Source organism: Camellia sinensis, chromosome 6 (genome assembly GCF_055761805.1).
Source record: "Camellia sinensis isolate YWXY chromosome 6, ASM5576180v1, whole genome shotgun sequence".
Taxonomy (NCBI): Eukaryota; Viridiplantae; Streptophyta; class Magnoliopsida; order Ericales; family Theaceae; genus Camellia; species Camellia sinensis.
In genome coordinates this window covers 33,311,759-33,329,006 of record NC_138966.1, presented here as the reverse complement: position 1 = coordinate 33,329,006, position 17,248 = coordinate 33,311,759, and the positions used below count along the sequence as shown (strand labels likewise).

Sequence of the window (17,248 nt, the reverse complement as noted above, 5' to 3'; positions counted from 1 at the left end):
ATCCCACCACACCTGCACCTTGCAGACAGGGGACAACATATTGATCTCATTTCTTAATTTTGTGGGAAGTGGAAATTGAAAGATGTGCAAATAGTTTAGCACTAATTTTATATATGTTTTTAGTGGATCTTATGCTGGTCTTGAACATGTTAATTTACAAACCATTGACTGCCTAATTATGCCATTTGGATCTATGCAAAATGTGTGAGCACAATACTGGGTGGCACTATGTTCATCTTGATCATCTGCGTTCTCTCCTTAATTCCTTCCTTTGTGTTAGCACAGCCACTTCAAAAGTTTTTTTTTCTATTTTTTTAATAAGTAAAAATGACTTCAAAATAACAGGCTAGCAAACTTTGATCTTGACGTTGAAAGATCAAACAAAAATCAACATGGGGTAAAAGCTTCAAAGACTAGAGTATTTCTTAACAAGGGGCAACATCTACAGCTCAAGACTTGTATTTCTTAACAAGAGGTAACATAAAAATCTTTGACCTAGGGATTAACAGCAATTCAAATAAGTCTCTGGTGCTAAAAGACTCTGGAAATTTGTCACCTGGCTAAAAAGCAATTCAAATCCCAAACCAACAGTGTTGGGAAATTTTTTTTTTTTTTTCAGGGTATATTAATATACCAATCATATTGGTCTATTTAATAAGCATACATGATGAGAAAATTGGTAAAGGGCTCACCAATATAGGCTGTTGAAAAGCCATAGCTTCAATGGTTATCCTCCCAAAGCACTCTCCCCGAGTCTACACGAAAGAACCAAGCTTCAGCAATAAAACTTGAACTGAAACCAATATCACCACCACATACATGCCAGCCATTAAACGGAAAGAAAAAAATTGTCGAAGGATACGACCAAATGGGTTTGGGGCACAAATATGACATATACAGACACATCAACATGGCAAATTTTTATGAATAAGTGACAATAATAACTATTTTGTTACTTTCATATTAAAACTACATGTATATTTTATTATATCAAAATAGTAAAAAATCATTTCCTACATTACATACTAAAAAAGAAACGTGAATAAAAGTCTCCATTTCTGATTTAGAAAACTATATTTATACATAAATTGAAAGTTTTGGGCTTTAAAATTTCTAAAATTAAAAAGTCTAAAGGAGGAGGGATTAATAGGTAAAAATTCACAATATTTTTATTTTATCATTGGATACAAAGTTTGTTTCTTTTGAAATTGCGACATATTTCATGTGTATCTAAACAATTGATATGTGTGTTCCCCAACATCAAAAACATGTCCCATTCTAAAAAAATAAAAAGTAATACAATATATTTTTAGACATGTTTCCAACACGTATTGGGGAGTGTCCGATGAGTGTCAATGTCGGACACGCACACACCTTTTTAGAAGTGTTCATGATTCATAGACAAAAATTGACTAGACCTCAAACAACGGATTCAGGTAAGGATAAAAGTAACGAAGGCATGGAAGCTAAAACATTCTAACTCAGGGTGAATAAACACCCAAAAGCCCAACCAACAGATTGTCTCATAGATGTACCTTCCTAAAAAATTTGTTTGTATAGTATAAAATCTTAATAAAAAAGACAAAGCTTCTCCAGTTGAAGTATTCACTAAATACACACAATCAGACAAAATGGTTTGGGGGTCTCTTAGAGTCCGAGGCAGTCCAACCCTTGTTGAGGCATTAGGTGAAATCTCAATGAGAGGCCATTTTTCACATTTTAGATCATATATTCTGTTTTTTTACATCACAAATTTTTAGTGTAAAATATGATTTTTTTCTTAAAATTTGGATTATTCATAGCCTTCATTAGGGATTTTTGGACAAGGAGAATTTTTTATTCAAAATAATAATAATTTGGATATTTGGATAAGAGATATATTTTTTTATTGGGACTGTGAATGTGTTCTTTTAAGCAACGGCTTTGGACAAGGAGGATTTTTATTAGCATTTACTATTCAAGGTTCTTGAACAATAAACATTTTGTTTTATGCCTATGGACAAGGAAGGGTTTCCTTTTATGGTGCCTTTTGAACAACAAATTTTATTAGGTTTTGGACGACCAGGTTTTTATTTTTATTTTTAGACAACTTAAAAGTTTGGGCCTTAAGTGAGGGCCTTAATTGCCTAATGGTTGGGCCGGCTCTACTTAAAAGTGTTACAAAATTTCCAGTGAAGTCATTGTTCACTTTGAGGGTTGCCAGTTTTTCTCATCAAGAAAGTGTTGACTGCTAGATTATTCTCTTAAATCCACATTCCTCTTTTGGCTAACATATTTATTGGATCCTGTAGGTACTTGTATCATACCTAATACGTGGCAAGCCCTACAGGTGCCACATCATTAAAGCCTTGCCCGCGTGGCAAACTGACAAGGCATCACGCGAACATATCGCACACCTAATAAATAGTGAGCCCTACAGCGCGATGTCACCAATACTCCTTCTGCATGGCAGACCGTCAAGGCACCATGCAAAACTAAAACCACATGCTTAGCCTAAGCGAGAGCATGCACACAAGGCCAAGTATGAAGAGCTCTGCAACAGGCAGCACCATGGCCTCCTAGGCCCATGGTCATTCATACCTCACTTGCTCTAAGTCTAACAACAAGGTAGTCAGGCCCCGGCCTACTTGAACACGTTGGACAGGCCCTTGGCCCATTCACCTACTTTGTTGCCTGGGTCAGGAGTAGGACTCAGGCATGGGATCATCAGAGAATCTTAGTCTGGAGGCTAAAGTTAGGGAATCGTCAAGATGGTTGTCTTCTTGCAAAGTTAACTCCATCTTGATCAGGCTTGCAAAAGAAATGATGGGGACCTTATGCTTACCGCCTGATGTACGTATGATATGTTGCTTCCAAACTGCTATCAAACCATAGACAACAGTAGGGCTTATATCAACTTCTGATAGAGTTGGGAAGAACAAACCATATGTCTAATAGGTTTCTTGGGCTCCAATGGTCCGGGAACCTATATAAAATATCATATATGCAGTAGGCAAAGACAAACAAGTCTTACACTCACACTCAGGCTTACACTTTTACTCCTACATACACACACTAAACTTATACATGAGTGTTCAAGGTCCATCACTGCCAACCTCTCCCTCTCCAAGCTTGCCTTAGCCTTCACTTCTCACCCCCGGTGATCTCAGGCCATTGAAGTTCCCGCCATCTTTCCAGAGGTCAACGACCGACTACCTCTACCCACGCTCACCCACATATCCAAAGTTAAATTCTTTGAAATTGCAACATGTTTCATGTGTATCTAAACAATTGATATGCGTGTCCCCCAATGTCTGAAGCATGTCCAATTCTAAAAATATAATAACCACATGTTTAGACACATTACCAACACATATTAGGCAGTGTCTAATGAGTGTTAGTGTCCGATACAGACATAACACCTTAAACGTGTTTATGATTCTTAGACAAAAATTCATTATACACTAGCAACGGAAAAAGGTAACAAAGGTAGGGTGGCTATATTATTCTAACTCAGTGTTTATAAACACCCAAAAGTCCAACCAACAGATTGTCTCATATACCTTCCTAAAAATTTGCTTGTATATTATCAAATCCAATTCAAAAAGATGAAGCTTCTCCACTTTAAAGTATTCACTAAACACTTACAATCAGATAACAAGGATTAAGGGTCTCTTAAGAATGGGAGGCAGCCCAACCCCTAATGAGGCTTTCAACAAAATCTCAATGAGAGGCCTCTTTTAACATTTAAATTAATTCATAGCCTTTACTATTAGGGACTTTGGACAAAGAGAGTTTTCTATTCAAAAAAATAATAATTTAGGTCTTTTGATAGGAAATATATTTCCTTTTTTTTTTTTTTTTGTTGTTGTTGTTGAGCATTTAGACAAATAACTTAAAAGTTTGGGGCATTTGGTGAGGGCCTTGATTGCCTAAAGGTTGGGCCAGTTCGGCTTACAAGTGTTACAAAATTTCAACTGAAGTCGTTTTTCAATTTGAGGGTTGGCAGCTTTTCTCTTCAAGTCAGCGTTAAAGTCTGCAGTATTATCCTCTTAAAACCACATTCTTTTTTATGGGTAACATATTTAGACCAGACTTTGCACATCAGATATTATCTGAAGAAGAAAATTTTAGCTGATACGTGTGAATCCCATACAACAAACTAAAATCAATGAACTGCCACTACAGGAAAAATGGTGTATAGCAACGTTTTTTTTGTGGCGTTTAGGAAAACGCCACTATAAATTCATGAAACACAACGTTTTCAAAAAACGTTGTGTCTGACCTCAGTGAAACGGCACCGTATTGGGTCAATGTATTCACCGTCAAAACTCTGTCTCTTTGAACTCAGTCTCTCTTTCTCAGTCTACCACAACTCAGTTTCCCTCTCTTCCAAAACCCTCGATTTGAAGCTCTCACTCTCTCTCGCTCGCTCGCTCAATTTCTCATTCTCAACCCTCGATTTGCTCGATTGCAGATCCAAAACCCTCAATGGTTTGCGCTTCTTCGATCTCTGTCGCTCGCAATCGAACTCTCTAGCTATTCTTCATCGATCTCTGTCGCTCGAGGGCTTTGCTCTAGCTGTTCTTCATCGAACTCAAACTCGATCTGTTCTTCATCAAATCGATCCATTCTGTTCTTCATCAAATCGATCTGTTCTTCATCAAATCGCAGATCCAAAATCCAAAATCGATCTGGTAAAAATTCATTATGTTCTTCATCAAATCCATTATGTTCTTCTTCAAATCCATTCTGTTCTTCATCCTCTCACTCCTGGTTTTTCAGGAACTCGATTTTGTGTAGTGGTAAAAATTAATAAATAAATAAAATGTAGCGAGAAACTCATTTACTATAGCATCATTCATTTTATATTTCAAGTTTAGAAGTTTGAGTCGGTGATGTTGAGTAGTGTAGCTTGTTACTTTGTATTTTAAAATCTTCTTCCCTGTTGCTTTGATTGATTGTAGACTTTTTGCTTCACTTCCTTTCAGGCGTTCGTTGATAGTGGTGCTCAGTCAACAATCATATCTAAAAGCTACACTGAGCGCTGTGGGTAAGTTCTATGTATTGCACTTAGTTCTGAACAATTATACCTTGCTTCCTTAGAAAGATTAGTAATGCAGATTAACATACAAAAACCTGCGCGTGCATGAACTACCTGTAATCTTGCATTGTTGACACATAATAAAGCATGCATTAGAATTGAGGTCCTTTTGATTTTTACCAATTATCTCTTAAACTGATCCATAAATGTATAGAAGAGTTAATTTACATAAGAATTCTAAGAATGAGTGGACAAATCAGTTTTTAGATCAATGCATTGAGTAATGTTATTCTAATATTGATGGACGACAACAGAAAAAAGTAAATGATGACCATTAGAATATGACATACTATCATCCTCATCATAATATTGCTTCTAGTTTCTTTCCTTGAAGAGCTTTGAGATGACACTTGTGCTGGAAAAAAGTAATTTGAAGTTTTCAAAGTGTTAACAAGTTTAAAAGTATATGGAAGATATAATATGCTGGTTCATTTAACAACAGACTGTCATAGATTGGCATTATTATTGAATTAGGCATGTGCATATGTGTGTTTATATATATGTTCTTTAGTTCAAATGGTCGGGAATTGTGCCCTTCAATTTAATTCAGTTGGAAATATAGAGGTTTTACATTTTTTCTTACTGGTATGAAGTATGCACCAATGCAATAAGAATGATCTAAGTTCATATGATGTGTAGGTGTTTTAAAAATCGAGGTCATCAACATAAGATTTTTCTTTGTTTATATGTAGACAATGCTTACACTTCACATCATTTGCCTTCCCATTTAATTAAGCTATTACATGTAAATAACAAAATACCCCCCTATTTGAATTCAATGAAAATATTAAAAAATTATATTTTATATAGCAAGTTAACTCTATGTATCAAAAACAAAATACCCCCCTATTTGAATTGGCTAAAAATAGTGATTTCCCCAAAATATGGCATTTTTTATAATTAATGTTTTAGGTTCCATTTTTAGCTCCTAACTACAAACATGGAAAAAAAAAATTGGTATGAGATCTTCAACTTTAGGTGTTTTAACTCTAAGAGATTCCTAGCTCTCAAAAACCAAGTGTCATAAGTTGGCTTTTGGACTCTCACTGGACTTGGACATAACATGCAAAAAACTTGATGGCAAAATGCATCTTAATTTTGAACTAATGCATCCTAGACTAATGCAATATACTCGTACAATTTTGCCTGAGATTGGATCAAAGCACGCATTTCATTGCCTCATAACATTTTCAGTCACTTGGACACTTTGAATACACTAACCTAGACACCTAGTCTATGATTTGTTTACGGAAATTTCCAACATGCAAAACTGTAAATCTTGTAACTGATAAAACGTCCAACCTAGAGAAATTGATATGTGATGCACCTATTATTTTTGTTCTTCTAAGTTTTAGTAAGTGGTAAACCTTCAATGTTGATTTGGCATTAACTACTGGTGGATTAAGTGAACTTTTATGAAGTTTTCAACTTAGGTTGTTCGTAATGAATTGTAAACCAAGTGTCATAAGTTGGCTTTTGGACTCTCACTGGACTTGAAAGAGTTCCAGAGAGAGAGAGAGGAGAGTGGGCAAATTTCATTTCCCCAAAACCCACTTTTTTGGGTTGATTTGATTTTGAATCTGTGTGAAGGATAAAAATGGTAGCAAAAACCCCACCAAAGCAGAGGAAAATGGTGGCTCCTCTCAACCCCACTCTTCTCAGAGACACGGTTGACAAGGTACCCTCCTCCCCATCTCTCTCTCTAGAACTATTTCTTTGTCTTATTTGTTATTCCATGGTTGATTTGGGTTGGTTTTAGATTAGTATTGTTGATGGGTTTTCTTATTCCTTTCTCTGTGATTTAACTGAAATTTTAGAAGCTCTCTGTTTGTCTCACCATCTCTCATCAAACACACACAAACAAACATTTTGGGGATTTTCTCATGCCTCTTTTTGTAAATGGGTTTTATTGGATTTTTAGAACCTCTTTCTCTCACCATCCCTCGTGAACGCACAGATTCTCTGTAAGAAATGAAGGATCTTTAATATTTTTGGTTTTTTTTTTTTAAAATAAAAAAATAAAAAAAATTAGTGCATATGGGTTTTCTTATTGAAAGATTTATGAAATGATTTGGAAGGTGAAAAGAAAAAAATAGATAAAATATGAATAAAATATATCGATTATGCTACGTAGCTCGAAATTTTGAGCTCGTATTTGGCTCGAAATTAAAACGACGTCGTTTTGGAATGGTAGTTTCGTTTTACGAGAGGAATATTTAATGAAAATTATCTTACCGGTAAGAGAATTTTCATATATCTTACCGGTAAGAGAATCCAAAACGACGTCGTTTTGAGTTTCAAGCCAATTCGAGCCAACTATTTTCGAGGTACCAAACATTTTCCAAAATATATATACATTTTTACTAGTTTCACACCTTTTTTTTTTCTTTTACTTTCTAAATCACTTTCCAAATTTCTCAACCAAACATAGTTTGGTTTGCAATGAAATGACAATTCCGTAAGTCCATTTTCATGTTTGATTCGCTAAAAAAACAGATAAAAAAAATAAAATTATAAATAAAATTATCATTCACCATTTTAAAATTATCATTCACCATTTTAAACAATCTCATGAACACACAAACATTATTGTATGGTATAGAGAATTGAAGGGTGTTTTAACATTTTTGGGAATGTTGTATTTTTGAAGGTGGATAAGTGTATGGAAAGATTGCAAGAGCTTCAATACACAGTGTCAGGTGGGAAGAAGGTGATATCAGGTGTGAGCCTCAGTCCTCGCAGTACCAGAGGTTACCTGAGGACTAGCCTCAGGTGCAAACAAGAGTCTTTGAGGTAAAGAAAGCTTCAAACTTTTTTTAATTCTCTGATTTTTTATTATCAGAAAGTTTCTAACTCTTTTTTTTTTTTTTTTGGATTTAATTACATGTATATATATGCACATTGAAATGGGTTTTCTTTGATTTTCCTTTGCAATTTTAAGGATCAAGAATGCTAACTCTCGGAAATCATCTCCACCAGGGAAGTTGCCAACAAATACAGGTCTGAAATCTACAATCGAAACAGTTTGAGAGATTTTTTTATAAGGAAAAAAAATATTTGAAGCAATTTTGTGTTACATGACTGTTTTTATGTAAGTCTTTGAAAAGAAAAAAAAAATTGTTACAAGTTTATCGACTTCTACTATACAATGTAGGAGATATTAAAATTAATGCCACACATTTTTATTTTTTTCCCCAATTTTTTTTTTTAATTTTTATTTTTTATAAGTGAGGCAAATTGTCAAAACATATAGATCATGTAGTCTAGATTATGGAGAATGATATCTTAAAAGAGTTTCATTTTTCATTTTTTTGGTGTTTTATTACATCTGATCCAGTAATATTCTGCTTTTTAGATCATAATTAATTTAATTTTTTGTATTACAAAATATTCTATTTGAGGTACGATAATTGATATACTGCTTTCACAGATAGTTGAACCAGATCGATCTCTCTTGCTCTTCATCTCAGGTACATTTTTCAAAGCAATTAATTCTTTGGTAGTTTTGTTTGTTTTTCATTACTTTCTTTGTTTTTCAAATCAATTAACTCTCTAATTTAAGATTTTGTAGATTTGTTTGTTTTCATTACTTTTGAGAGGGGGTGGTAATTGATTTGCAAGACAGTTTGGGAGTAGATAGCTTATACTATAGATGGTCTCATGATCGCAGAGTGACAATGTATGAGATTATTTAGATTTTTGCAATTAATTATCTATTTATGTGTTCATTTTAGTGTATTCTCTGCTAATTTGTCTTAGTTTATGAACACACCCGCATGAATTCTTGAGTACCCATATCGCAAAAAAGGGGGAAAATATATATTTTTGTCCTCTAATTGCAGCCCCGGCTTGTTTTCTGATTGGGAGTAGATTATTGTATATATTGATGAATAATGCTCCCAAGTATGCCCAGGGTTTGACATCATTTTGCTGTAGAAGTACCAGAGTTGATGAATTACCCCTTGGCCTAACTTCAGTGAGATAGTAGTATAGAAGACAAATTACCCCTCTTCTGTTTTGTTTGAGGAATCTTAACAGTTGCATCTTTGTCCATGCTAGAAATTGATCTGCCTCATAACAACAGAAACCCTTAGGGGGGCACAAAGGAGCAGACTTCCAGCCAGCATAATATGTGTAAGAATATGTGAAAAAATTACATTGAGATTATAACAATTTTGACATTTATTACTCCCCCCACTAGCGTGACTTTTTTGGTTTATATAATGATAGGAAATGGGTTAGATGCTTTGATTGAAAAATTAATCAGTAATTTACTTGGTCAACTGATCAGTTTATCCTGTTTTTGTTTTCTTTCATTGTTTTAAATTATTGGCATCAAAATCCAGGTTTATGTACATAATTAGATCAGATGCTGGCCAACCCTTGAGAGAAGAACTTGCTAAGTCACCAGAGAAGATACTTGCATGCGCCTTCCCTGAATTTGTACCAAAATCAGATACTTCAATGGCTCAAGGATCCTTAACTCCACCAGCAGCTTTAGTGGGTGAGGAAGGCTGCCTTGTTTCTCCTCTACCCGAGAGCTCTAATTCAACCTTGGCAACCCCTGGTGCAAAATCAGATGCATATTTTCAGGGACTTGCTCTTGTTAAAACTTTAATGTCTTATTGTCTTTGATACATTAGTACTCCTGTGGAAGTCACCTGCAAGATTGGCCCGTTGTTTTGATCAAACATTTTGTAGGGGCTACTATATAGGTTTGATGCAGTTGATGGTTTTAATCTATGTGCATTGGCTTTGCTTATGTAAGTGTCAGACTTCAACATGGACGTGGGGTGTTGATGAAGCAGTTTTCTAAAATGCAGACATGCAGTTGTTGTTATCCATGTTTGTTTCTTTGACTTGCCATACAAAACAATGTGTTTGTCTATGTGCCTGTGTTGGATTCACACAGAAATATAACTGAGAATGGAAATAGGTTTGTAATAGGTGAAATTTTCACTTGAAATGATGATTCTGGTGAGATTATATTGTGCATGTATATGGCATGTATTGAGGATTGGTTTTAAATCTAGGAGTTTGGTTGCATAGAGAAAACATAAAAGATGAGATCCCCAAATTGTGAATTCAGTTTCCACCACCAGCAGGGAACCCACCAACCCCTTCCCCCCCCCCCAAAAAAAAAAAAAAAAAAAAGAAAAAAGAAAAAGTGGCGTTTTTTCGAAAAACGCCACAAAATGACGTCATTGTGACGTCACACATTTAATTCATAAAAAAATAAAAGACAGTGGCGTTTTTCGAAAAAACGTCACAAAATGACGTCATTCCACGTCAAACGTTAATTGGGGACGGAAGGTGAGACGGTCGTCAAAGATTTTGCGGCGTTTTAGGAAACGCCGTATAATGTTTTTAGCGACGTTTTTTAAACGTTGGGTAGCTATTGCGGCGGCCGTATCAGCGGCGAAAATTTTACACGTCGCTATAAGATATTACGGCGTTTTTTATGATTTTTGCGGCGTTTTTAAAACGCCGCTAAAAAACGAATTTCCTGTAGTGTGCGTAGGTTTCATTGTCCATTCATCTCTTTTATTTGGAGTGATTGCTTAACCTGAGTGGAATCTTATGGGTGCTTCTGTTATTATAAAGGGACTCATCTTTCTCATAACTTGAAGGGTTGGACCAATGAAGGAAACAAGTTGTGCAGGTTTTAACAATCTCTTCTTCTCAAAAGTTTTGATGGCTAGAAGAGTCTCCTATATAGGTTCATGGTTTTCTCTATTTAAGAATTTCACAGGAATCTTCTTTCTTTCTTTTTTCTGGTGGAGCTCTAATTTCTGTCTCATTCTCTATGTCACTTCATAACTTTTGTCTTCGGGAAAATTACTTAACATGCATCAAACCTGGCTGCAGATTCTCAAAAGCTATACTCAGCAAGTTGCAAAGGCAGAACAAATTTTATAGTTCAATTTGTACGAGCTCAAAATTTGTGATGTGTATTGCCACTTAAACCTTTGACAGTCTAACATCCAAATTAGATTTATAAGATTGGAACAGACTTTGATTTTCCACGAGTAAAATGCAGTTAAATATGGTACCCTAATGCAGCATTTAAGTAAGGAAAGAAATGTGAACAGAAAAAGACGAATGTAATAGTTATATATGTTAGGAAACGTTGTTAGATTTATAGTCCAAAAGGAAAAAAAAAAATTTGTTGGTTCCACCTTTGACATTAACCAGGAATAGCACTTTTATGAGGCTAGATTCCAATTTGTATATAAACATAGCATTCTGATTAAGAAAATAGTACAACTACCATAAACTTGTACTTAAAGGAATCTCTTGTCCTTAACTTCATCAAAAATTTTCAATTAATGCAATCTTTTCTTCTGTCAACTCATAGATCACTTGACATGCTATTAGTAAGCATGAATAAAGATAACTGAAGTAAAAAGGCAAAGGAGTGATATTAGTTAAAAGGTAAATGAATCCCACTAAAACAAAGAAGTAGAATGTCAAACCGAAAGAAAAGATAGTGTATACGGGTGACATTCCTTTACTGAATTTACTTTTATAAACTATGACTCATGGAAAAAATAGAAAAATGAATAAATGAAGTAATGCTTGCAATGTGAACTGACACTGTAATTCAGCGGAAGTACTTGGGAGTTTTGAACAAGAACATCAATGGACGCAAGATAAGGAGCTACATTAAGGGTTTTGTTGACAAAGTGAACACGATCTTGAATTTTTTTCTCTGCCACAACGTTACGCAATTCTGTTTCAAACTTGGTCTGAGCATTCATGTCACTTCCCACTATTACCGCGTGCAATGATGGCACTTGTAGTTTCTTCTCTTGGATTAGCTGTAGACTTTCATGGAAGGAACGGAGAAATAAATCTTGACCTTTCCCATGTGAAACACCTGCAGTTATAAGGTGCCTAGTGCTTAGAAACTACAAAATCGCATAGGGATAATTATATGCATGTCTAATAGGATGCCATACTAGCAAAAGTACATAAATATTTTCGCCATTGATGTAGCCTAGTTGATGATGGACTCATGTAATGATGAATTGATATAGCTTAGTAGAGTTCTAATTTTTTGTTTTTTGTATTTTTTTAATACAGAATACTGCTGTTACGCAATTCTGTTTCAAACTTGGTCTGAGCATTCATGTCACTTCCCACTATTACCGCGTGCAATGATGGCACTTGTAGTTTCTTCTCTTGGATTACCTGTAGACTTTCATGGAAGGAACGGAGAAATAAATCCTGACCTTTCCCACGTGAAACACCTGCAGTTATAAGGTGCCTAGTGCTTAGAAACTACAAAATCGCATAGGGATAATTATATGCATGTCTAATAGGATGCCATACTAGCAAAAGTATATAAATATTTTCGCCATTCATGTAGCCTAGTTGAAGATGGACTCATGTAATGATGAATTGATATAGCTTAGTAGAGTTCTAATTTTTTGTTTTTGTATTTTTTTTAATACAGAATACTGCTATGTTTCCAAGTTTTTAGGAGTTCTAAAACCATCTTAGGAATATGATTTGATGTTTTATTTGTTAACATGAGAGAAATATGAGTTCTAGACAATTTTTGCATGCTTCTAGGGTTTTGTGAAGTCTGTAATTAAGCCTTGTTGGTGTAAAATGAAATTAGCCTTAGAAAATGAGAAGTATGAAGAATTTTTGAAAAAGCCACAGCTCTCTTCCCTGTTGTCCTCTATGCTACCGTCTACAATCAATTTGTCACACTATACACCATTATCAGCCATAAACTAGGTCAAGGTCAACTTTATTACCTCAAGGAAGGAAGGGAAACAAGATTTCAATAAGTGCAATAATCACGCAAGCTGAACGAGGAAAATCAAATTGATTTCCAAAGGAGGAGACACTTCTTTATACTGGGGAATTTCTATCTAAGAAACAAAGTTTAAAGTGGCAACTGATACCAAAATGATTCATCATAAACCAAAGACGGGCAATCAAAAACCACAACGGGCAGACGACAATCATGATACATTGATATATAAAATGCCATCAATACTTCACAGAAAGACACTTCTTTGCTATAGGGCTTTTCACTCAGTGGAGTCTTTTGTTCTATGGTTTTGGACTCATAGCATGGATTTATCAAGATACAGAGACACCAAGATGGCCAGTGGAACATGAGCAGAGTGAAATGACACCCTATAGTTTTCATTTTCCTTCTCACAATCGAATTCCAATTTACTTTTACTCCAAATAGAAAAGCAAAATCATTAACTTCTGAAAAAATTGGTGAGTTTATACTAAAGAGGAAGAGGCATGTGAGGCTATTTAAATGCCACATAAGGATTGCATCACCAAGCATATAAGGACAGATGTATAAGGCAAACCAAATTCATAGAACTGAGTTTTAAAAAGAATACTAGTTGAATTAAAGCTAATGCTAACAATTGCAACAAAATATGTCAACTTGATTAGATGTGAACTCAAACCTGCTGCAACTACCATGCCTACCCAACGCAACATGAATAATAAATATTTTCAATGAAAAGTGAAACCATTTAACTAGCAAAGAAGTGGGCATACAATATTAACTTTAAAATTCCTGTCACACTCTAATTGAGGACAAACTTATTATCTCATCAACAAGAAGAGCATACTATTGAGAGTTGCAAAGAGTAGATCTTCATTCTGCACTCCAAGGGATTCTTGTACATGCTCACGAAGAACCTGTTTTGCCACGCTGTTTTCAGCTACTTCCATTAATTCTTTTCTATTCCCAAGGTGCACAACATAAGTCTCACGCATTTTAATCTTGCACAATGTAAAAGTGAAACAATGTAAAGATGATACAAGAAACTGATTAAGCAGTAAATTGCAACATAACTACAAGTAAATTCCCACATCTCAATAGAAACAAGTGCTAGACTATATCTCCAGTGTGATCCCTTAGTCGCCATTGAATTGAGAATGTTTTTACCTTCCAACAAGCAAACTTGGCAATATTTTAAAAAGGAGTAACACATCATTATTTTTAGTGCAAATTCTCTATCAGGTAGCCAACAATTTCGTCATTCAAAAATGATTAAGAATGAAACAAGGGGAATGGTTTGAGTTGTAACTTTTAAGATTGCATTTTAAGGTTAAAAAACTCTGCAAGGCCAAGTTTGACTAAAATCCAATTTAAAAGCAGCTACATAAAAAAAAAGTAAAAATCTTTAAAGGTTGCTACATGATGCGAGAAAAGAGACAAGGAGTCATGATATGCAACTCTTATTTGACTCGTGCTTTAAGAAAACTAAACAACATAACAAAGCTTTAGAACTCAATACAGCAACAAAGGTAAAATCTTTTTAAGTGATCCTGTATAGCTGCTATCTGGATGCACATGGACTCAAATGCAATAGCTACATGAGACATCCCTTCAAGTGGACACCATTGCTTTATTGTGCTACTTGATGGAACAGATCTAATTTTGAAATAAAAACATTAGCAACTCAATAATAGCATATACATAGAAACCATAAAAGATAATTCAACAAAGTAATGCTTCAAAGATAAATTCTACTTACCTAAATGACGTCATTTGTTTTTTGCTAATTTCTTCCTTTACTGCATCAGTGGGCACTCTTCTTGGACCTTTTCACCTTCTTATATTGTTTTCCTTTAACAATTGTCATCAGCCATTCTGGACTTCGAGTTACTAACATAAGTTATCCCATAACCATTCCAAATACAAAGCCACATCCATAACCCATAACAACAACTTTCCAGTTAAATTTGCCCTCCCAATCTGAATTTTCATCATGTTGTAGTGTTGGTGGAGATGGCAATGGTTGTTGTTCCTCACATTTCTTTGATAAGGGGAATCCACACAAGGCCAAGTTCCTATTGTATGAATCATTCCCAAATGTATTAAATTGGCTCCCTTGAGGAATTTGTCCCACTAGTTGGTTATCCGAAAGGTTTAGTATGGTAAGAAACTTCAAACTTGTCAATTGCTGAGGAATCTCCCCAACAAACTCGTTTGAGGAAAGGTCCAATGATTCAAGGTTCGTTAAATTTCCAAGTAAAGTTGGGATGTGACCTTTGAGGTGGTTATGGGATAAGTTAAGACCCCGAAGCGAATTAAGCCTCCCAATGGATTTCGGAATGTCTCCTTGGAATTTGTTTCTTGAAAAATCAATGATTGAGAAGACCGTTAAGATTCTTGAATATTCAATTTCATATCCTTTCATCATTACCACCACAGAATCTTGATAATAGTATTCACCCATGTATTTCAATTTCATTTCATATTCATCCGCATTCATCATAGCTTCAAATTGTTTGATATAGTTTGTTGGCAAAAGCCCAGTGAACTCATTGTAAGATATGTCAATAATTCTCAACTTGGGGAAAGGATGTTTGCCTTTGGTCTTGAAGGTGCCTATGGGACCATGAAACATATTAAATCTCAAGACAAGAACCTGCAAGTTTCGAAGAGCTCCCAACCAGTGGGAGAATGTATCATTTATCTTGTTTTTTTCCAAGATCTAGAACTTCCAAGTGTCTACAATTGAGCAATGATCGCGGAACTTGTCTTTCAATTTGGTTGCCATTCAAGTTAAGATTCCTTAGCACGTTGCCTTTGGTAAATGTCGCAGTAAATGTAACGCCCTCAAAATAAACTCATCAATCATATATTCTTGACATGCTCAGACATAAGAGAATAAAGCATAATTACATTTCATCAGAGTATTCATTAAAAAATGTATTACATGTTGACAACAAAAGTAAATGCCCTGCGGGCTTACAACTTTCCAATCCAACACTTGGTTACAAAAAAAGTGAGTACTAACTCAAAACAGATAATAAGCCCTTGGCTTGATACACATGTAATACAAAAATGCAATCACAATAGATGTTCCAGCCACTAAGCCTCTCAAGCTACGTCCTTGGAGGTGGCATGCTACCTGTACCTGAAAATGATGTCCCATATAGGATGAGCCAACGCTTAGTAGAGATATACTAAACATAATATGAGCAATGACTAAAACATTAGCATTTGATAAATGTTTAACTCACATAAATCAATTCATAACCCATTTCAATAACATGACAAATGTGTCCATGTTTCATTCCATTTTCCATGTCTTATCCAATTTCTCAATTCATAACTATGGCTTAGAACCTGGCCAAACAATTTAAATGAGATTACATCTCATATCAACAGTACTTCCATTTCAATTGAGATAATAACTCAAATTAAACACTTCCTACTTCACAATAGATACACATAATTGTTGTATCAATCTCAAACAAAACACTTTCGTACTTCATATATGATATACAGATTTGCTGTATCAATACTTCAATAGATACACATATTTGTTGTATCGATGGAGTCCATCCCTTATCTCCTCCCAAACAATATCCGGTTTAGGAGTCCATCCCCTATCTTTCCCTAAACCGTGGAGTACATCCCCTATCTCCTCCCACACAATACAATGTATATAAACACATATCATATACATAATCAATCAATACATAAATTTGATGTATTATTCCAACCGTCATATTCGATGACATATTCAATTGATTAGTTTTAGTTTGCCTAATCATCATGCATTGTCTACAACAATCATGACTATCCTCCATCGATAGCCCAAAGCAATTATTTCTAAATAGAAAATAATTACATCAATAGATAATTTATCGACTATTTTCAAAGGTGAGTAATTAATAAATCCAACTCCACCATTCCATCCCATTTTATGCCAATCTCATTATTTCCAACTTAATTTCATAATTCCATAATTTCCCAAATTAATTACATGAATTAATTTGTCATAACAATTTAGGGCTTTTTCCCCCTTTTCTCAATGTTGACCCAAAGAGCCAAAATAACTTCAATAACAACAATACTATCATTTTAAGACCTCATTACACATTTAGGAGTCAAAATAACAAAAACCCCTCTTTATTCATTTGAAACCCTAACACCCAAAATCACCCAACTTCAACATTAAATCAAAATGACTAAATACTTATGTCAAAGATCATAAAAATGAGTAGTTATCCCTACCTCAAATTTCGGAGCTCAACGGAGAAGGTGATGAAAACTCAAAGTGCTCCAAATCCCAAGATTTTCAGACCAAGATCAACACTTTTTACAAAGGCCCAAAGGTGGGAGATCACTAGGGCTAGATGATTTCTTAGAGAAAAGGC

At 34.8% G+C, this 17,248-nt stretch overlaps 1 protein-coding gene and 1 pseudogene across 4 annotated transcripts; one reads left to right on the top strand and one right to left on the bottom strand.

The window, feature by feature from the left end:
• The first annotated feature begins 4,277 nt into the window (after positions 1–4,277).
• LOC114257202 (uncharacterized) lies at positions 4,278–9,923 on the top strand. 4 transcript variants are annotated; one of them, XR_014332165.1, is made up of 8 exons: positions 4,278–4,676; positions 4,971–5,032; positions 6,674–6,761; positions 7,734–7,876; positions 8,025–8,083; positions 8,514–8,553; positions 9,143–9,217; positions 9,430–9,923. XR_014332165.1 is itself a non-coding variant. In XM_082873652.1 (7 exons), exons 1-6 carry the CDS (start codon positions 4,293–4,295, stop codon positions 8,519–8,521), a joined length of 744 nt encoding a protein of 247 aa, XP_082729778.1. In that variant the 5' UTR covers positions 4,278–4,292; the 3' UTR covers positions 8,522–8,553; positions 9,430–9,923. The 4 variants fall into 4 exon arrangements, 3 of the variants coding, with proteins under 3 accessions (XP_082729778.1, XP_082729777.1, XP_082729776.1); XM_082873652.1 differs by lacking the exon at positions 9,143–9,217; XM_082873651.1 differs by having other exon boundaries at positions 9,143–9,923.
• A 4,732-nt stretch (positions 9,924–14,655) lies between these two features.
• Positions 14,656–15,595, bottom strand: LOC145793254 (receptor-like protein 9DC3 pseudogene; annotated as a pseudogene).
• Positions 15,596–17,248: the final 1,653 nt, after the last annotated feature.